Below are 22,313 nucleotides of genomic sequence, written 5' to 3' on the forward strand. Positions count from 1 at the left end.
CTATGCAGCTTTAAACAACAGGCAACAGATTGATTTTAAAATGGTGTAGGAGAAATTTTGGAGGCCAAAACCCTCGACGAAAGCTGCAAAGGTCCTAGAGGTACGCCCGAACTCAGTAGAGTTTTAAACATAGAGATTTCTAATGAGGAATGGAGTGAAAATATTAGATTTCTCAATGAACATGCTCTTTTTTTGAAATGGGGGGGCACATGGCCATCTTTCTCTAAGATCAGAGTGTGGTGTCTTTCCATCTGGGGTGAGGGAGTGGAGCTTAAAACGTTAGAAAATGGCTTCTTTTTAGTTATATGTCCCTCTGCTTAGGACAAGAACTGGATTTTGGATAATTGTCCCTTCTTTATGGATTAGAAAGGTTTTAATATCATCAACTGGAAACCAAATTTTAACCCTAAGGAAGAGATCATCAGTAGGGTTCCAATATGGCTTAAACTTCCAGGGTTGCCTCAAGAATACAAGGATATAGAAACGCTAAGGAGAATAGGTGAAAGTCTAGGGGTTTTCAGAAAAAGCAGAAGAATTTCTTGGTTCTTCGAATTTCAGCATGATTTTGTGGATCTACATAGAATGGAATCCGGTTCATAATATACCGGACACCCTAGAAATAAAACAGGATCGGGTATTTGGCTTCAAAAGGTGGTGTTAGAAGATTTGATGGATTCATGCCCAAACTGCAAATCCTTTGCTTAGCCAAAAGGGGATTGCAAAATAGGGGATAAAGGGAAGCTCAAAGAACATAATTTTTTGGTTGAGGAAATTATCAGCCTGTCAGAATCTAATGGTTGGGAACATCAGTGGGAAGCTTTGGACTGGGTGTGCTTCATAACCATAAACAAGGAAGTGCATTAGAGCACGACACAATCCATACAATAGGGTTAATGAAAGGGCTTATTGATGAAATGTTTGATTCAGAGTCCTCTACAGTGGGTTTGGAATCTTTTTCAGTTGTTCGTAGGATAGAATCCTTGGTTGGGGAGACCAACCATCAAGAAAATGACCCTCAAAGGAAGAATTGGGAGAAGCTTATAGACAAGAACACCTGGACTACTAAAGTTGGTTATAGTGCTCCAGATAAAATCATAGAGGAGAAACATACTCGGGATGTTGACCACCTAAAACATATTGATGATTATATATCAAACAAGATCCAAGCTGACAATAGTGATGACGAGGAAGAGATAATAGTCCCAAAGACTCGGGCAAAAAACATGGACGGGGGATTTACAAGAGATGATCAATTGTGGTCACAAATCCAAGACAACAGGGCAACCTTACAAACACTTCCTAATGGTCAAGCCCTGGAAGAAATGGTTTTCAAAGACATTCAAATTTCTCCCATTTGAAATTTAGAGGCATCTTTTGAAGGAGTTAAAGATAGTGGAGGGGGTTTGATATCATCAGATTCAAAGGGAGATTTATCTGATAACCTGGAAGGGGAGGATGAATTAGGTTTATTTTCTCTTGGAGGGGATCTAGAAAAGAGATCTCTGGAAATGACATTAGCTCAAAATGCTAAAGTGAAAGCTAGGGAAAAGAAGAAAAGAGGACCTAAATCCAACAAAGTTAGACTGGAAATTGTAGGAAGTGTTGTTGGCCCGAGTAAGCTCAGACTAAGATCAGGAAGGGACGTGGTCTCTTCCCGGAAGCAATGAGGCTCCTTTCGTGGAATGTTAGGGGCTGCAATGCCCTTGACAAGGTTAGATTGATTAAGAGATGCCTTGACCAGTTTAGACCAGATCTTGTTTATTTGCAGGAAACTAAAATCAAGATAGAGGATTTTGATACCTTTTACAATAGATTCAAAAAATGGAAATGTGTTTTAGTAGAAGCTCAGGGAGCTTTGGGTGGTTTAGCTATTTTATGGAATGACTCCTTGGTGGAAGTCACAATCATGAGATAGGGTAATTGTTGAAATGGGTGAGAATTTACTCTAAACAACTGCATATGCATATGTATATGACCAATGTTTATGGTCCAAACAACACTAATTTGAAAAATAAACTATGGATTGATTTATCTGAATGTCTTGAACAAGATACTAATGATCCTTTTATTATAGGTGGCGACTTTAATGCCTTGGTCAGACCTTTAGATAAAATGGGTGGCATTGGCTGGAATAGACAAAGTAATAAAGACTTCAATTTGTTTATCACATAATCAGGCTTAATTGAGATTCATTTTAAGACTGGTGAATACACATGGACCAATAGAAGAAGCGGTTTTTTAAACATAGTGGAAAGACTAGATAGGTTTTTCATAGCTAGTGAGTGGTCGTCTAGCCCTTGGACATGCATTGCAGATATTCTTCCTTTCAAGAGATCAAATCATTATCCCATATGTCTCCGTGTACAAGATGAAAAATCCCCAAATAGATGCCCGTTCAAATTTGAAGCAATGTGGCTTAGGGACGACAACCTTAGATCTCTGTTGGAGGCTTGGTGGAATCATGTTCCCAAAAAGACATGAAACAAAGCTTACACTCTCTTTAAAAAAATTCAATTTGTTAAGGAACAACTAAAGAAATGGAATAGAGAATCTTTCAAAAATATTTTCAATGAGAAATTGAAATTAGAAGAAGAGTTAAAACAACTCCATGAACAAATTATCTTACTAGGCATGGACAAAGTCTCTTTTTTGAAGGAGAAGGAGCTTAACAAGGTGTACTCTGAAATTTTAGCTAGAGAGGAATCATTTTGGAGACAAAAATCCCATGAAACTTGGCTGAAGGAAGGTGACAGAAACACCGAATTTTTCCACACGTCAATCAAGGTGAGGAGAACCCAGAATAAGATCTTTTCAATTAAGAATGTAGAGGGAAATCTGCTAACAGATCATGAATCCATTAACGGGGAGGCCATTATTCACTTTTCAAAGTCTTTCAATGGAGAAGTGTTATTAGACCATGATCTACAGTCCATCATGGACATCATCCCCACATGTGTGAAGGAACAACATAATAGGATGTTATTGAGTGTTGTGTCAATGGAGGAGGTGAAATCTGTTGGGTTCTGACAAAGCTCCAGGATCGGATGGTTTTCCTGCCCTCTTTTTTCAAAAATTGTAGGACATTTTGGCTAATGATTTGTGGGAGGTTGTGGAGGAATCAAGAAAAGGTGGCTTTGTCCTTAAGGATTTCAATAACACATTCATAGCCCTAATACCAAAAAAGGAGAATATCTCTACTTTCAATGATTTCAGGCCTATATCCCTGAGTAATACAATCTAAAAAGTTATTTCTAAGGTGATAGAAAATAGATTGAAACAAATTTTGGAGGAGGTTATTTCCGCGGAACAGAGCGGGTTTGCACCTGGAAGATCCATCTATGAAGGAATCATCTTAGCACATGAGGCAAACCATTCCATTTGACTTTCAAAGAGGGAGAAAATGATGATAAAAGTGGACATCAAAAAAGATTATGATGAGGTAAATAGGGATTTTATTTTAAAAGTCCTAGCTAAATTTGGTGTTGATCCAATTTGGATAGCTTGGGTAGACAATTGTATCAATACCCCACGCTTCTCTATTCTCATCAATGGGAGCCCTCGGGGCTTCTTTCCTTCAAACAAAGGTTTAAGACAAGGGGATCCCTTATCCCCTTTTCTATTTATAATAATGGTGGAGGTTTTGGGGAGATCGATCTCTAAAGAGTGCAGAGTAAGCCGTTGGAAGGGGGTCTTGATTGTAGATGGGATGGAACCACTTACTCACCTTCAATTTGTAGATGACACATTCTTGGCCGGATAGGCATCGACAAGGGAGGCTAGAGTCATAAAACAGATCATTGATAAATATGAACAAGTGTCAAGTCAAAGAGTGAATTGGATCAAATCGGAGATTTTCTTCTTTAACATAGAATCTTTCAAACAAAGGGAGATTAGTGGGATACTTGGCATGAAATTGGGAAACCTTCCAAGCAAGTTCCTAGGAATCCCTCTCTTTGGGGGAGCAAATAAATCAGCTTTATGGAAAAATTTGGTGGAGAGCTGTTTTAGCAGACTTGAGGGGTGGAAAAGTAAATGGTTGACATTGGTTGGTAGAATTTTAATGCTTAAAATGGTTGTCTCGGCCATTCCCATATATTTCAATGATGTGCCTCAAAATTCTAAGTAAACTTATAAATGTGATTAAACAGAAAATGAGGAAATTTTTCTAGAATGGAGCTAATGAGCAGGATAAAATCCCTTTATTGGCTTGGGAAAAAGTTTGGAGATCAAAGTTGAGGGGGGTGTAGGCCTCAGGAATTGGCAAACTATGAATTAGGCTCTTGGAGCAAAACTTACCTGGAGCATTTATGCTAATCTGAACTAGTTATGGGTTAGGGTTATGAGGGCTAAATATTTGGACTCAATGGAGAACCACAAAATTTTCACAATCAGCAAATCCACCCAAGGGATATGCAATGTAGAATTTCATAGTGAGTAGTAGAAAAGTTCTAATAGATCATTTAACATGGCATGTTGGAAATGGAAGTTCAACTAAATTCTAGGATGAAACATGGGCAACTTATCTTGTAGTAAAAGATATGGCTGACTTTTCAGATATAAAAACACAACTATGCGGTATTTGGGGTGATGGGTTAGAGATTATTTGGAGGTTAAACAAGGCCCTTTGGGGGAGGATTGGTGCAGGAAAGATCTATCAAACACGGGGCTTTCAGAGAATCAACAATTTCTTTTAAAACATATTTTAGTTCAGAGAATATTTTTTTACGAAAGAACAAGATATAGTGGTTTGGTGTGGATTCAAGGATGGTAAATACTCAGTAAAATTAGGTTATCGGATTGTGGAAGGCATGGTGGAAGACCATTCAAAAGTGAACGATTTAATTTGGCACAAACATTGTCTACCCAAAGCAAGAGCTTTTACATGGTTGGCTATCAAAGGGAGAATTCTTACAGGTGAAAGAAGGAAGCGTTTGGGGTTGGCATGGCCCATAAAGTGCGTAATCTGTGGGGAAGTTGAGGAGGAGCTTGACCACCTTTTACTACAATGCACAGTAGCTCAAAAATGTTGGCTAAGTGTATAGGGAAAACTAAATTGGCATGGCCCTTTACAGAATTCTCTCAAAGATGTTTTTGAAAGTTGGGCAAGGCAAATAAGCGATCTACTTTTTCAAGCATATGGAATATTTGCCCATCTCTAGTGATATGGGAAATATGGAAGGAAAGAAATCGAAGAATATTTCAAGATAAGACTAAGGATGCAAGGAGGCTTTTAAGTAGAATTGATCAGGCAATCGAAGAAACTCTAGGGGCAACAACTTCCCAGTTGGAATCCATGAGTGTCTCTTTCACTCTAGAGGACAAGATGATTCAAAAATTATGGCCAAATATCAAAATAAGACATGGGGCCTAGAATAACAATAAGCATAGTAATAAAAGAGATTCAACCATAGAGTGGAATCCACCCTAAAGGGGATGGATCAAAGCAAATTTTGATGGTGTTGCGCAATACATATTGGGTTTGTCTGGTGTGGGTGTGGTGCTAAGGGATCATTGTAGCATTTTGGTGAAATTTGGGGCCCAACGCATTAGGAAGGGAACTAATAATGAAGTTGAAGCATATGCAACTTTGTTTGCAATTCGGTGTGCTCGGGGACTGGGTGTTAGAAAATTACATCTGGAAGGGGATTCGCTGATCATAATCCAAGCTATAAAAAATGGTGAAATTAAGGCCTAGCATTTACAGAGCTTTTTATCTCTGGTCTTAGAGGAGTTGAATTATTTTGATGATGTTGTGGTCAACCATGTTAGGAGGAATGGTAATAAGGTGGCAGACAAATTATCTAAATGGGCCTTATCTTTTAACCAAGTGGAGGATTCAAGATTTGAAGTATTTGATGGTGATCTAAATTTGGATGAATCACTTTAAACATTGATGACCCAATGTTTATGTTTGTAAGCCGAGAGACCAAATTTTCTTCATGAGAATTGGAAAGCAGACGACAATTAAGGGGTATTGGGGACACATGAGAATATTCTTCAATAAAAGATTCCTTTTTAGATTTGTTTTATAAAATTTAGCAGGGGAAGTTATATCATTTTCTTCGTAAGTTGTATGCTTTAATTATGGTAGTGGCGATGGTGAAGTGAGCCGAGGCTAGTGGATTATTTCCAAGAAAGTAAATTTAATGATTCCATTCTTTCTATCTGGGAAGGTGGTGATTTGATGGTTAAGGCAAAGCACATTTATTATTAGGCATCCCAGTGTTTATTTGAATGATAGTTCACATGAGCTGGCTTTCTTTTTAAGGAATCCAAGACCAATGTTTTTCTTCATTTTTCTATTTGGCTTTGTCTCTATGTTTATGTGCAGGTGCAGATTGGTGGATTGATGGAGGATATGTTCACCTTCAAGATGCGAAAACAACGAAAGGCTCTATATGGGCCGATAGAGAACCACATGCTTAAACTCCTTCTCAAATTCCCATCTGATGAGGTGGTGAATGCAATGTAGAGGACACTGGGTTTCTTTTTTTCAGCAAGCAACTCATAGGTGGAAATTAAATGTGGACATCATAGCGATGCTCATGGCATGGGGTCTTGAATTAGGGGCTACATAAGACGACATTCGTTGGGTCATGAACTCCTTGTTTGAGCAGGATTTAATTACTGGAATTGACTCTATTCTAGAATGGGCCTACCCAGGATACAAGTTTGATTATGGAGAATGTTTCAAGAGTCATATTACGGTGGAGGAGCTTGGGTTGATCCCCTTTGTGCGATGGCTCATAATGGTATACCAAAGGCTCTATTTGAACCACATTCAGACAAAATGAAATTCGTTAGTGGTGGCAATAAGTGAGTATCAAATTGCAAGGGGAAGTTGAAGGCTTTGGTTCTTGAACATCATTCCTAGGAGGAGGCACAATGCAAGATGTGGCCCGGCTCGGGTTTGAATCCTATACTGATGGTGATTTGTCCTACATGGTTTTTTTGTCTGCTCGACAATATTTTTGATGTCAGTTTTTGAGTCCTTCTATTTGCTATACTTGGTCCTACATGGGGTGTTTGTATAAACCCATGGATTTTTTTTTTGTTACAGGGCCATGTTCTTAGTGCCTAAAAATAGTGGGGGAAGTGTCTAGATTTGAAGTCTTTAACCCCTAGAAGATTTTAGTGGCTTGTAGAATGGCTAATATGCATAGTTTTGTGAAGCACTTATGTAAAAATTAGTAAGCTGTAGACAGTAAGTGAGAATATGGGCTATTTTGGGTGCTGATTAGGCCCAATATTTGTAATGTAACTCTTAATTCATAATACTTAATAAAAAACATTATTACCGACCCAAAAAAAAATTGAGCCTTGCATATAAATAAATCTAATTTATTTATAAAAATCCCCCCACTTGCATTTTCCTACATCTCCCATTTGCCTCCTAAACCTCTTCTAGAGCCTTCAAGATTCTTCTAAACTATCTTATTTGACCTAATCAACTCCTAATCATGTCCATTCCCTAAATTTGAGGAAGTCACTTCTCAAGTTTGGAGGAAAGTCTTCTAAATGCATTTAAGGCTATATTTCTTCAACAAGCTAACTTGTTGAGTTCCCCCAAATTTGGAAGGACTCTTACAAATTTGTCCCCAAAGTCTTCTAAACCATTAATGGTTAAAACAACCTCCCTTCATGGTTAGAGAATTTCTCTCTAACTTAACCATCATCTAACCTAAGGGTCTTATCAAGCACCCATGACTTTAACCTTGGTTATCCTATTACCCCTTGCACAAGAATTCACCCCTTGGGTTAAAGATTTATTCAATGGATGACCCTAACCCACCCTTCACCCAACCTCCTAAGGTAACCTTCATGTCTTCTCAAGCATTTTATGCCTCTTTCATCTCCTCTCAATCCACCTCTTGTTGACAATTATCACCATTTCATTGGTAAAAATTATAAACATGGATTGAGTAACTTTCAATCCTATCCCTTGTTGAGATAATTCAATCTTAACCCTCCATTGCCCTATTTTCCCTATAAATAGAGCTCTCATTCTTCATTCTCCAAAAAAATGTCTAAGTTTCATACATCTACATTATAGTCTAAATTACTAAGCATTTTAGCCTCTCTTTGTTAAAATATCATCATAAACATTTAGAAGCATTTCATTTCATATCATAGAATATTCATTCTAGTATATCATGTTAGGATAATTTGTTAATCTCATTATCATATATCTTAACTTAATCATCATAGCTTTTAACATATCATATAGATCTTAGAATTCATTCATGCATATAGATCACAATATCACTCGTTCTTGGAGTTGTCATTCCTAAGTCATTTGCTCAATGATCTAAGAGAAAAACATTGGCTTTAGGGATCATGTGAGATAGAGAATAGTGGGACACCCCTAGGGAAGTTAAACTAGTTTAAATTAGTTTATACATGTACTAAGAGTCTCATTGGTATGTAGGTCATTTGATCTCGATTTATTCGTTTTTATCGCCACATTTTCCCGCATACAGGAAGTATAAATATCCTAATAGTGAACCCTACAAAAGTAAGGATTAGAGGGGGAGTCTACCTTATTTATCCCCCTTGTGGGTGTTCAAAGATGAATACACACAATATGTATGATGTAAAATAAACTAATATATCAAGATCTATGAAATTAAATAATTTTTGGAGCACATTCAAGCCATTAAACCTTCATAATCAAGCTTAAGGGTTCTTGGAAACACTTCAATATGAGTGGGAATGGAAGAAAGGTTTATTGGTCACACTTGGTCTTGGAAAAAATATTGGTTTTGGGGTTTGAAAGAAGACTGACATGGGAGGTATAAATCTTAGTTTGGAACATGTTTATTAGGATGTTGATATGGATTAGGCATGGACCTTTGGAGAGTGACAAAATGGGATGTACACTCACATAATGTACATGTAACATGTCTAAATAAAAAAATGGGACTTGGGTGATCAAAGGTGGATGAAAGAGGAGAGTGCAAGTGATCACTATTCTAAAGCATAGGTAGTGGTGGTGAAGGATTAGCATAAAACCTTTGGATTTTAGCTCAAAACACTTGGAATTGATGCAAATAGGTAAGGGGAAGGTGTGGAAGGGAAAAATGAGACCAAATGGGAAGGAAAAAGGAGGTTGATGGCTTAGGAGGATGGTAAGATGAGCGAGTAAGGGATTTCTTTAACTAATTTTTAAAATATATTATTGTAATTTCACCAAAATATAATGATAGGTGAAAAATGTATGAATGAGAGATCAAGAGGAAAGCTACCCTTTCCCTCCAAGGAGAGATGAGAGTTTCACTACGGATTTCCCTTCAAACACTTCTCACACATTACATTGGAAGAGAGCGGGGGGGGGTTGTAATTCACTAGATTCAACTTCCAAAGAAGAAGATAGAATTCTAAATGAAATGAGAATGATAAGTTAATCCTCTCTTCTACTTGGAATGGAAAGGAATTGACTGAACTATGTATAGAGATTAAGTGCAAAAGTGATAAAGAACTTATTATAACTTAAGATCGAAGTGTGGGATGAAGCTGTGCACTTGGATCTGGCAGTAATATGTCGAGGCGAAGCCGCCTGAGAATTTGAGGAAAAGTTGCCCGGATCGTGGTGGGAATGTACACGGTCCTCCGAAAAATCCGCGAAACGAAAAGGGTTTTTCCGCCTCTGCAAATGGAGTCCAAATATGAAAGTACAACTACACACCTGCAACCTACACACATAAAAGAGAGGAAAATGGGTTGGGATTGGGGGTTTGCCTTCAGGTCAAACCCCAATTTTGGAATTAACCAAGTAATGGAAGAAAGTACTTGCAAGGAAATGTAAATGAAAAACTGAAATGTAAATCACCTCAAGGGATGTTGTGATAGAAATGATATAATTGCTTGTATGAAGTTGAATGTTGAAATGGATATCCTCTTCAATGGTTGAATCCTTGACTTGAATGCAACACGTAGCCTTGAAGGGAGACTTAAGAAGCTCAATGCTTGAAAGGGATGCTTGAATGCTCTTGAACGCTTGATCACCAATTTTCACCTTATTGAACTTCTTCCCCTTTTCTTTCTTTTCCTTCTCTCCCAAATGAGAGGGAAAATGCAACTTTAATACTTGTCAATTTAGGGTCAATGAAACTGATTTTCGTCACAAGCCGACATCGGGGAATTTTTCCCGCTCACTGCACAACCTTCTATGCAAACTCAGGAATGGTCCTGCCTAAAAATAGGGCAGGAACAGGGGCATGTCGCCCCTATCCTAGGGGGGAAAGGGGTGCCACATCCCTGTCCTAGGGGGGACAGGGGCACCATGCCCCTATCTTGCCCTTTCCTCTAGGGCAAAGTGTAAACAGGGTGGTGCAGAGGGCAAGGGAGAAGCGGTTTTCAGGGGTTGAGCAGTCTATGGTCTTCGATCAGGCTAGGGGGTTCAATTTCGCATGAGTGAGGACCCTAATTTGTGGTCAAAAATTGCTAGGGTCACAATTTTATGACACTATGATTATTTTATAAATAAAATAAAAATCTCACTTTGCTTAAATCCTTGAGAAAATAACTACCTTGCTATGAATAATTAGTTGGGGCAATGTCCACAAGAAAGATAGAAATTAAATATAAATTATGGAGTTGATATCTAACTCAAACCATTTTATTTTGAAGTATTGTAGTAGTGTCAAGGATGGGCTAATGATAGAAAACCTTGACATGCAAAATAAAACTATTTTTTTTTAATGTCAAAATGAGGCAAAAACGAGTCCATTTTATAGACTTGCTAAGGGGTTTTAGGGAAGGGAATGTGGTAGATGGGTAGGTCCTATAATTAATTATTTACCATGAAAAAAATTTGGCTAGAGAATGATTTTTTTTGGTTGATGTATTGGGCGGTGTACTAAGGGTGATGTCCTCAAATGAAAAGCAAACTAAGTTTCCTAGGGGACATTGGACTGAAAGGTGACCATCTAGGAAAAGGTGTGCACACGAAGGATTCACTCATTTAGACATTGTTTTAGGTAGGGATAGGTGGGGATCATACATCAAAATTTCCTAGGGATGATGACTTAAGTTGTAAAACAAAGGGGTAAAGGGGTCTCAATGACAAGGGACACATAAATAAAAATATTAAGACATAGGAAGGGGTTAAAATTAAATAAAAGAAAACACTTGGGGATGCTAAATAAATCTTAGAAAAATATTCGATAATAAAATAACCAAGGCTAGAAAAAAAGGATTAAAATCACACACAAAAAGCATGGATGAGAAAAGGGCTAAAATGGACATAAAGGTGCAATAAAGGTATATAAATTTTACTTTTTTTAAAAATCTGTAAAGGTTATTTTATTATTCAAATATCAGAAAGTATTATAAACTAATAAGGAAAGTGGCCTCTTGCCACCAATATTAGCAAAAAAATCACCCATCCCCAACCCCCATTCACAAAAAATATAGGTTCGTCAACCCTAAAGATATACCCATGCCAATCCCATATACAAAAATTACACTTATGATCATCATATCAAGCTAATAAAAAATTGTTCTAGGATACACATAATATATATTATTGATGTGATTCTAGTAGAAAAAATGCCCATCCACTACTCCTAAACATCATTTAGAAACTAATAATGAATAAAATTACATCATCAAAACATATCAATTCAAACTGCATCAATGCTGCCCATCCAATAATCATCCTTAAAAAAATTGATTTTCTTTGTTCTGCATGCTCACTTCGACACTGTGAGCCCATAGAACATTGCCTCCCATTCCTTGAGGAAATATTTCAAATGATGCCACACTACTTGTGCCTCTACCCTTCTTGTCTCTTTGTCCTTCTTCACTCCAGAGAAGGAAGGGTCTCATAAGGGGTACATATTTTGTTACATGAAGCCATTCCCCTCCCTTTTCCTTGAGGCCCTCTCCTAGGATGACCATTGCAATGAAAGTTCCCAGGCCATAACACCACTGGCCCCTAACATCTGACTCCATGAGCCACCATGCATCATCTTTAGTTCCCAATTCTAAGAACCATGCAAGGACTAGAGAGGTGATGTCCACATTTGTTTTGTACTTATATTCCACATTCACGACTTCATCGCCTAGCAACATTTTGATTAGTTGCAAAAATATTGGATCAGGTGATATCCACATTTATTCTGTACTTATATACCACATTCACGACTTCATCGCCTAGAAACATTTTGATTGGTTGCAAAAATATTGGATCATCAAGCAAAAAAATTCTCTTGAGGAAGTCATCGATAATTTTCCCAGAAATGCCAACTATTGCTTCTTTGTTTAAAAAAAAAAAGTTGGCTTCCATCCTTACTTTACAAGAACTCAGATGCCTCTCTCCAATTTTGTATCATAATGAATGAGACTTCCTCAATGCCACCTCCCATGGCTCGCCTTGCATGCTTTGAATGTGTTGGGAGGCTCACATCATTCAATGAGTTTCAGTTACCTAACTCAACACTTGCACTTCGTACCAAATCCTCCCCAATTTGCACTTCTCGATAATCCTCCCACCACATTTTATCATTTCCTGAAATAAATGAGCTTGTGCACTTCGACAAGGTGTCCGCCACCTTATTTCCATTATGCCTTGTGTGAGAATTTTTGAAATCTAAAAATGCATTTAGCTTAGTTCTTATTAGTTTAATGCATTTATTCAATTTTCAGGCCCGTGCTTCACCTTTTGTGATTGCATTTATAATTATTTGTGAACCTGCTTCCAAATGTAATTTTGATACCACTAATTTGCTCACCAAGTTGATGATGAGCAAAACAAACTTGCCTTCCGCATCGTTATTGGTCCCATCCATAAGCTTTTGATCTCCTATCGCTACAATGCTCCCCATTTAATCCTAGGTAACACACCTTGCTCCAGATGGACCCCGGTTTCCTTTGGAGGTCCTGTCAAAATTTATTTTAATCCATCATACATCTGGTTTGATCCATTCCACTCCCTCTTTATAGTGCAAAGATATATGAACCCAAGAAGGCCCATTAACAAGCTAGTATGTGATTTATTTTATAATAGTAATAGATAGAGAGAAAAGCATTGACTTCTTCAATAACATTGAAGTCTTGTAACAAGATAAAAAAAGAAAACAAACTAAATAAAGAATGCACATGCTAATGCAATCGAGACTTATATAGGTCTAAAACTAATACTAATGCAATTATGACTAAGTGCCAATGCCAACACTATGTCCTAATAATGAACGATCAAAATGGCCTAGGATGAGGTCCTTAAATACAATTCTAAACGCGCTACTCAAGAACTCTAGTATTTAGGTCAAGAAATAAGAATCATATTCCTAGAAAGTTAGTTTGAGAAGTAAGAGATTTTAAATTCTAAAACAAGAGACTAGACTCTATGAGTGATTCCATCAAGAGAACAAAACCATGTTGGTAACCTAGTCTAAAAAGGTAGATCCTTATAGAATTAGATTGGTTATATTCCACTCTAATATGATAAGATTGGTTTGTGCACCACTAATGCCAAATTAGGTACCAAAACCATACATTATTAAATGAAAAAGTACAAGTACAAAATATCCACTTTATCATTTAAATAATTATGATAACTTATTCAACAAATTTATTTTAATTTAAATAAACAAATCATCCATTAATTTTTCTATGGAATTTTTTATTTTTTGAAAAAAGTTATATGATCTTGAAATGAAAATCCAATGTAATGTTAATAGGCTCTTGATCTATTGGTGAAGTTGAAAGGTTTTGAATGAGACTACCGAGGATCATGTATTGTTGAGTTTGGAATCATGCACTACATGACTTTTTCGCATAATGGATACCCTTTAGTTCCTTGTAGATACTTTTTAGTTATTCTTGATCCTTTAGTTCTAGACTTTCAATTGAATAACTTTAAACTGAAGATTCATACTCCCTTATCTTATAACAAAACAAGTGCCACATAGTGGCGAGTACTTGCCTTTGTTAATTATTTAATTGAGTGTAATTGAAATCTTAAATAATTTGAGTTGTATATTAGAGGGTTGAAAAGTCCCAAGAAATAAATATTGGCATCGTTAGCAATAATTGTTTACAATATAAGTGATTTGATCATAAAATGTAAACGAAATTGAATATGAATGTGCACAACTTAATTTAACAATTTATGTTTTTAAATATCATTAGCTATTGTTTGTGACTTGTAATGGGGACCAAAGGTACTTGTATAAATTTTCAATATGATTTTTTTATTTAATATTATAAATATATGATAAATTGTATATATTTTAAAAATAATTACAATTCCTAATAGATCATAGTTCAAGTTTAATATGTAAACTTAAAAATTGCACAAGTAACTTTAGAAAATAAAAATATTTTTAAAAACAAAAACAAAACCTTGTTTGTAATTGGCTCAATTTAAATTTTTTAATAACTAGTTAAGTGTAAAAAAGAAAAACTCATTACAATAGTATTTGTTTTAGATTTCCGAAAAATCCGCTTACAATTCAATTTAAATTTTTTAATAACTAGTTAAGTGTAAAAAAGAAAAATTCATTACAATAATATTTGCCTAACGACAAGTACTAATAATCTTGTGAATAATGTAATATCTTCCATTAAAAAAGCATGTAATTTTGCCTTTAGAATGCCTTCCTCCCCCAAGGAAGTTTGTATAAAACCTAAATACTATTATTGTACCACACGTCACCAAAATAAATAAATAAATAAATAAATACCTACCTTCACATTTACAATAATATTTAGTTGTGTGTAGTATCAAACACTAGTGGACAAAACGACATAAAATATTAAAAAACTTTGTTCACCCGATAAGAGAGATAAGATCCCATTAAATCCATAGCCTCCTCGACATTTTCTTCCAGTTAAACTTTTTGGTCTTAGTTTTCTTCGTCTGCAAACCCCAAAACCCATCCGGGTATATCAAAAACGTACTGGGTTTGTGCTTAATTTGCAGTAGGCCTCTTACCCTCTGGTGGGTGCTTCTCATTTTTTTTGGTTTGAGAATTCTGATATTACAAATATAATCCGTCGCAATGGGAGCATCACAGCTGGGATGCGCCTCTACAAAAATTGTGGGTTTAAGGTCTTTTGAGGGTTTTAGGTCTTCAAGGGCTACCCCACCCTGCAGCATTGCTATTCGACAGCAACCCATTAGAAGAGTAAACCTGGTTGTCAAAGCAGCCACAACTGTGGCTCCCAAGGTACTTATCCGATACATTTTTAGGTCTGGACTGTTTATCTCAATGCACGATATACTATTTTCTACTTTTTGTTTTCAACGATTTTCTTATTATAACAGTATTGTTCTACAAGTGTCGAGAATAATGAGGATCATAGATAGGTACACAGAAAATGCTTGGAGTATGTCCTTTAGTTTTAGCCACAAAAATCTTTGCAGAGGTGAGATTCGGTTTATGATTACCGCTTTTATTCATTATTTTTGTTAAAAAATGAAGTGAGGTTGAATATTAGAATACAACCCTCTTTTCCTTTTAATTTTATTTTAATATCTGTCTGGATATATGATGGGTGAGGTTACAGGCGTTCTCTAATGCTGGCATGGTAAGTTTTGGATCGCATTCTCAATAATTGTAATGCACAGGTCACTCCACAGCGCACCCTTCGATAAATCACAAACGCCCTGCATTCCCACAGTATATATGGTCTATCTAAAAAGCTATTTGAACTCAGGTCACAATCTTTCTACTTTGCCCTTTACCATTATATCTTAATGACCCAGAACTGCTATATAAAAAGCTTTTTGAACTCAGGTCACAATTTTACTACTTTCCCTTTACCATTATATCTGAATGATCTAGAAATGCTCACTTTTGGCTTCACCCTTACTAACTCTTCACAAAAGTCACAGTTCAAATAGCTAAAACTAGCCTTAATGCATTGTAATGGCAATTTCAGCCTCAAGCAAATTACAAATCATTGATTTTAAAACAATTGGCGTTTCTGCTGTGCATCATTATGTAATCTCATTTTTTTGAAAACCAGCTGTAACTGCCAACACAATTTTCACGACCCATATGATGATTGGTGGTTTCAATAACTCATCTCTCACGAGCTTGATCTCTTCATAATGAATTCACTCCTCTAAGTATTGCAGTTTCTGAATTGCTTAATTTTTTGTTATATTTAGAATCCTTATTCATAATTTTGTCTTCAATTATCCCAATAGAAGTTATTGAAACGCTGCCATGTAGTGCTTACAACTCAGTTTGCGTTTGCTAGTAGTTGCTCGAGTGATTAGTTAGTTAGGGCTGCATCAGATGACACTAATAGACTATATATTTCACTAACGTTGCTAAAACCAGGTCACAAATTTACCATAGATGTAACTCTATTTGTATTTTTTCATTTGTTTGAGTACGAGACAGATGGATGATGTAGATGCAGGAATCTGGGCAGCTGGGCCTATTTTTGAATATCATAGTTGTGTATGGATGGGTCGGAGAATGAGCTAGTTGAGGTTGTTATCACACTGATACTCTGTACTGGATTCACCCTGCCGTTGTCTGATTAAGCTGAGGCTATTTTATGTGGGCCTCATGTCATTATTTTTAACAATTCGTTTAGATATTTTGCTTGCTTTGTGCGGTTGATTGCCTCTTTGAAGTAATCTATCACAATTTTGTACATGAAGGTTCTTGAAATGGTATAATAATTGTAGTTGCATTACTTATTGCTTCTGAAATTCATCGTCAAGTAGTACAAACCAGCTTCAGCCGCGTGAAAGGAGCTGTAAGTCTCTTTTTAGAAATTTTCTTTTATATTGAAAAAGACTCTGGAATATATGATCTTTTATTACGAGATATTCTCTTTCAAGGATTCTCACAGCTGCAAATATTTGAGAGTTAGCTTGGCAATACTTAAGATAGTGGTGTCAACCTACACCCAGTTCTCAGTAGTCAAAATTAGTTGTAATGCCTCTTTTTAGAAATATTCTTTCATGTTGAAAAAGTCAGTGTCACAGGAACATTTGATATTTTACCATAAGATATTTCTGTCGGTGTTTTATTCTCAATTACTTATTTATATTTCTTTATTTTTCAATTTTCTCTCTTCTGCCTTCTGTTCTCAAATTCCTTTGCTTGGTTATCGCTTGCTTCTCTCTCTCTCTCTCTCTCTCTAAAAACCTGGTTTTCATTTTAGCACACTTTTGAAGAACGTGATACAACTGGAACCTAGGGCTGAAAAATGGCTATGTGACTGATTCGAATTTGGATGGGAGAATAATGTGTATAGTTGTAATGTGTGTTACAGCATGATTGGCCCCTCCGAGGTGTAATTGTTTGTAAGTAGTTATAATGTATGTTGTATTTGTTGGCTCAATGTTGTTTGTTGTTTGGACCGGGGATAAACTTTCCCATTGCCCAGGTGATATTATGCTATCTCATTTTGCTTATAACCAGCAGTAACTATTCTGCTTCACTGTTTTAAGGGAACGGTTTTTGTTTGGGTGGGGACCGTATAAGGCAAACTTTAGCTGTAGTTTCAAGTTACTGGTGCCTGTCATAGTTCTTGGGTTTGATATCATGTACGAATTGCTTGAACTTTGATTGCATGCATTTTCCTTAAGGTTATTGTGTGTCATAAAACGGATAGTATTGTATTTCATAAAATGGATAGTATTGAATTCATTGATAAGTAAGCAAATGGTAGGCAGGGTGAGCATACCAAACTGCATTTGTGAAATTGCATATATAAAATATTGATTAGTGTTGCTGGCTAAAGCTTTATGGTCCTCATGGGAGATTGGGCCTATCCTTTTTGCAAAGTCCGAGACTGGCATTCTCATTTATGTTCATTATACAGGAGAGACATTCCAGTTGGAATATGGTTTTTCTGATGAGTTTGATCATTTGGATTTTCAGTTTACCACACTCAAGCCACTAGGAGATCGGGTTCTCGTGAAGATTCAGCCCGTCGAAGAAAAGACTGGAGGTGGAATTTTATTGCCAAGCACTGCTATAAGCAAACCCCAGAGTGGTGAGGTTGTGGCTGTGGGTGAGGGCAAGTCTATTGGTAAAACTCAGGTTGAACCTACTGTTCAGGTATGAAGTTGAAATGGGTAGCAATTTCCTTTTATTTTTCTTTTAATTCAACTTGATTTGTGAACCTGCATTTAGAAAGTATTTTGTCAAACTTGAATTCAGGTTGAACCAACTGTTGAGGTATGAAATTGTAGTGGGTAGCAGGTTCCTTTAATATATATTTTTTCCCACATAAGCAATCTTCCTGTTTTTAGAAGGGTTGATGTTAAACTTGAATTCAGCTTGAACCTACTGTCGAAGTACGAAGTTGTAATGCATAGCAATTTTCTTCTATTTATTTATTTCTATAAATTTTTCCCTACATAAGCAATCTTCCTGTCTCTGGAAGGGATTATGTTAAACTAGAATGGTATTTTTTTGAGAGAATGATTCGTACTAATCCTGAACTCTAAACAAGTCTTTCCACTATTTTTTTTTTCTTTGGACCAAGCATACCTTGGAGACCGGGCAATCAAAAGATTTGGCATTTGACATCTTTAGTTTGTGATTTGAAATACCTTCGGCCATGCAGGTTGGAGCCAAAGTTGTATATTCTAAGTATGCGGGTACAGAGATTGAATTTAATGGTGTGGATCATCTTCTTCTTAAAGAAGATGACATTGTTGGTCTTCTTGAGACTGATGACATGAAAGACCTCAAACCAGTCAGTGACCGTGTTTTAATAAAGGTTGGTTTTTAGCTGGTTAGTTGTGCATAGATTCTAAAGAATATTGCATGGATTCTAAAGAATAGTGCTATGTGGAGCTTAAGGAGTATAGTTTTAAAAACAATTAGTGATTGTATGTGGCAGGTCCAAGAAGCCGAGGAAAAGACTGCTGGTGGTTTGCTTTTGACATCAAGTGCTAAGGAGAAGCCTTCAATTGGAACGGTATGCATCGTAAACTTTCAACGAGAATGTTTATCAGGCATTTGTTCTGTTATTGTGATTATGTCAATTCACAATCATTGATATTTCAGCGCATGTGCATGTAATCAGGTAGTTGCAGTAGGACCAGGCTCGTTTGATGAGGAAGGCAATAGAAAGGGACTTAGCATATCCCCTGGAAGTACTGTTTTGTACTCAAAATATGCAGGAAATGAATTCAAAAGTAAAGATGAATCTCAGTATATCACATTGAGGGTGTCTGATGTGATTGCTGTGATGTCTTAATACACGTTTGAATGTTTCTCTTAGGGTGGTTGTCAAGTTAAATTGCCATATTGTGTCCAAAGAAACCTTTTACATAATGAAGGGATGGTGTTTTGCAATTAAAGCAATCTCATAGAATGAGAATTAATGACTCTGTGTTGCAGCATATAAAAAGAAAGCTTAGTTTTACACTCCCTTTCAATAAGCTTTATAGGTGAGCTTTTCCAAAATTTTGTGCTTTTCTTGAACGATTTTTTATTGGTCAAGTTTAAATATTAAAGAATTAGATAAATTTTCTGCATAATGTGTTGAAGGAGAATTTACAGAGTCGAACGTTTTGTTCTTGGAGTATGATAATTCGTTATCAGTAAATGTGACAAGTTCTAATAAGTCCATGCTATTCTGTTTTCTTTATTGGCCCTCATAGATGGAGTCCCCACAAAGCTCCTGATATTTGTCTAAGTGTCAAAGATAAAACAATGTGCTGTGAATCAGTGAAATATCTGTTAGCAGCTAAAGTATCTTGACAGATGAAATTCAAGTTGAAGTGCATCTGGAAAAGCTGTGTTCCGTTTTTGCATCAACCATGTTACCATCAAATGTTACTTGCCAGTGAAATACCTGTGGTGAATAAGTGAAATAGCTAACATGTCCGTGTTTATTCTATCTACTGTTCTTATTGGTCATCTTAGGGGTATTTTCTAGTCCCATAAGCCCCTTCTGATATTTGTTCTTCTAAATGGCAAAGATAAAAAATGTCTGGTGAATCAGTGAGATATTTGCTAGCAGACAGATGAAAAAAATTGTTGAACATTTGGGATCACTGATCACACTCTATAATCCATCATCAGAATAAGAAACAAATAACAGAAGTGATATGAAGATTAGTATGCTAAGTACACAAGAGTGTTGGTTAGTCAGATCATCAGAGACCAAAAAATTAACAATTATAATCAAAATTAAGATGAAAATGAAAACCAAGAAAACTTAAATCATAAAATTAAAAAATCACCCATGTATTGCACCTTCTGCTCAAGTTATTCTTCCCTAAGCATAATATGAAATTTTACCGAAATTTTTTACCAAGCATAATATGAAATTTGAAAATAATTCTATAGATTAATGCTCAAATGGATTCGTATTTCCTGGTGGAATGCTGTTATTCTTTTTGTCCGGAAAACTTACGTTTCATTGGAGATGAATTGAATTCAATAATTTTACTGACAAATACACAACCAGCTTTAGACAGAATGCTAATGGTTCGTGTAGGATATTGCCTTGTTTCTTCTTTTGTTTCGTTGCATTGTACTTTGTTTTCTTTGAGTATTTTTCTGAACCTGTTTTTAATGGTCATCTTTAATTTATCTGGACAACCTTTTCATTTTCTATTGACTTCAACCACCCATGGGCCATAATGTTTCTGGAAGAAAATGTACGTAATAAAAGATATTACCATTTTGGGCGCTTTTGCCCTCTCGATTTTTTCAACCTTTTAGTGTTTTTAGATAAAATCGAGATAATACACAGCTGGTTTTGAGTACTCTGTTGTATCCTTCGGAAACTGGTGGTACAATCATTAACTTGCATTGGAATTGTTTCACAAATCGTGGGTACCATCTTTATCACACGTCAAACTTTGGGTTGGGAGAAGATTATGTATGCTTAAGCTTTGGCTTGCTACAAGAGCAAACTGGCTCCAATAAAATTGGTGCATGCTTAAATGTCGTGAACGATTCTTAATGCATCTATTCAGAATTTTATTGGTTTTGTGGCATGGATGAATAGTTCCTTCGGATAGGTGTTTATGTTAGAACCCTATTTGGTAAAATCAACTTAATTGGCATCAGAGCAAGAGTGGTTGGGAGAAGATTATGTATGCTTAAGCTTTGGCTTGCTACAAGAGCAAACCGGCTCCAATAAAATTGGTGCATGCTTAAATGTCGTGAACAATTCTTAATGCATCTATTCAGAATTTTATTGGTTTTGTGGCATGGATGAATAGTTCCTTCGGATAGGTGTTTATGCTAGAACCCTATTTGGTAAAATCAACTTAATTGGCATCAGAGCAAGAGTTGCTTCCATCATGTAGATTGGTTTTATGACATATTTAGTATGAAAGTTCAATAAATTATGTTGTTCGTGGGCTTCTGATATTGAATGAAGATGATAAGAATAAAATAAGGTGTTTTGGAGGCTATTTGATTGCAATGATCCATTTGTTTGGTATGTTTTTCGAATCTTTTGTTTTTGGATTCAATTGTGTAGGACATTTTTTCATTAATGTTTTGGATCACACTTCGTGATCCATCATTAGGATGAGAGAGCTGTAGGAAAAATGTTTTAGATAGGCAAGATTTGTAATTTTCTTTGCTAGCTTTTGATCCTTAGCAGCTCAATTTGTTTGAGCGTTGAAACATAATTTCCTACCATGAATGACATCAATCAAAGAGATTAGATTTACCTCTTGTGAATGCACTGTGGTAATCTAATTTCTTAGACTTTTCACTTTTGTCTATGCAAGAAGTGTCTCAAATTGCTAGTAAAATCTTTGTTTAATGGGTTTGTTAATGCATTATTGTGTTCTTTTTCTTCTTTTGAACAACATCAATCAAAGAGATTAGATTTACCTCCTGTGAATGCACTGTGGAAATCTAATTTCTTTGATTTTTCACTTTTGTTTATGTAAGAAGTGTCTCAAATTGCTAGTAAAATCTTTGTTTAATGGGTTTGTTAATGCATTATTGTGCTCTTTTTCTTCCTTTTTCTGTAGGTATACAAGGGTGGGGCATTTGGTTTTGGAGTGACCAACCTCCAAGACTTGCAAACAGTTGTAAACCTTCACAATGCAGAGAAAGATAATCTACTAAAAAGATGAATGTATTGAGATGATTAGAAATGTATAAGTGCTCTCCTTATAAATGCAACTACATGAATGCGAGGACTAATGAGGTGTGAGAGTAGGTAACATCCAACTATCCAAGTACAAATAATTAAGTACTTAGGAAATACCAAATTATGACCACTAATACCTAAGTGGAACTTAAGCATAGAGTAAATATTAATTTATTTTAACACCCTCCTTAAGTGTAACTTAGGGAGCAGTTTATTGTGCAATATGAGCAAGATGCAAGATGGGTCTCGACTAGTAG

At 36.0% G+C, this 22,313-nt stretch overlaps 1 protein-coding gene across 1 annotated transcript; it reads left to right on the top strand.

The window, feature by feature from the left end:
* The first annotated feature begins 14,744 nt into the window (after positions 1-14,744).
* Positions 14,745-19,353, top strand: LOC131074632 (20 kDa chaperonin, chloroplastic). The gene is made up of 5 exons (XM_058011286.2): positions 14,745-15,173; positions 17,856-18,035; positions 18,547-18,702; positions 18,826-18,903; positions 19,012-19,353. The coding sequence occupies exons 1-5, from the start codon at positions 15,006-15,008 to the stop codon at positions 19,183-19,185; spliced, it is 756 nt and encodes a 251-aa protein (XP_057867269.2). The 5' UTR covers positions 14,745-15,005; the 3' UTR covers positions 19,186-19,353.
* Positions 19,354-22,313: the final 2,960 nt, after the last annotated feature.

The sequence above is a fragment of the Cryptomeria japonica genome, chromosome 1 (genome assembly GCF_030272615.1).
Source record: "Cryptomeria japonica chromosome 1, Sugi_1.0, whole genome shotgun sequence".
Taxonomy (NCBI): domain Eukaryota; kingdom Viridiplantae; phylum Streptophyta; class Pinopsida; order Cupressales; family Cupressaceae; genus Cryptomeria; species Cryptomeria japonica.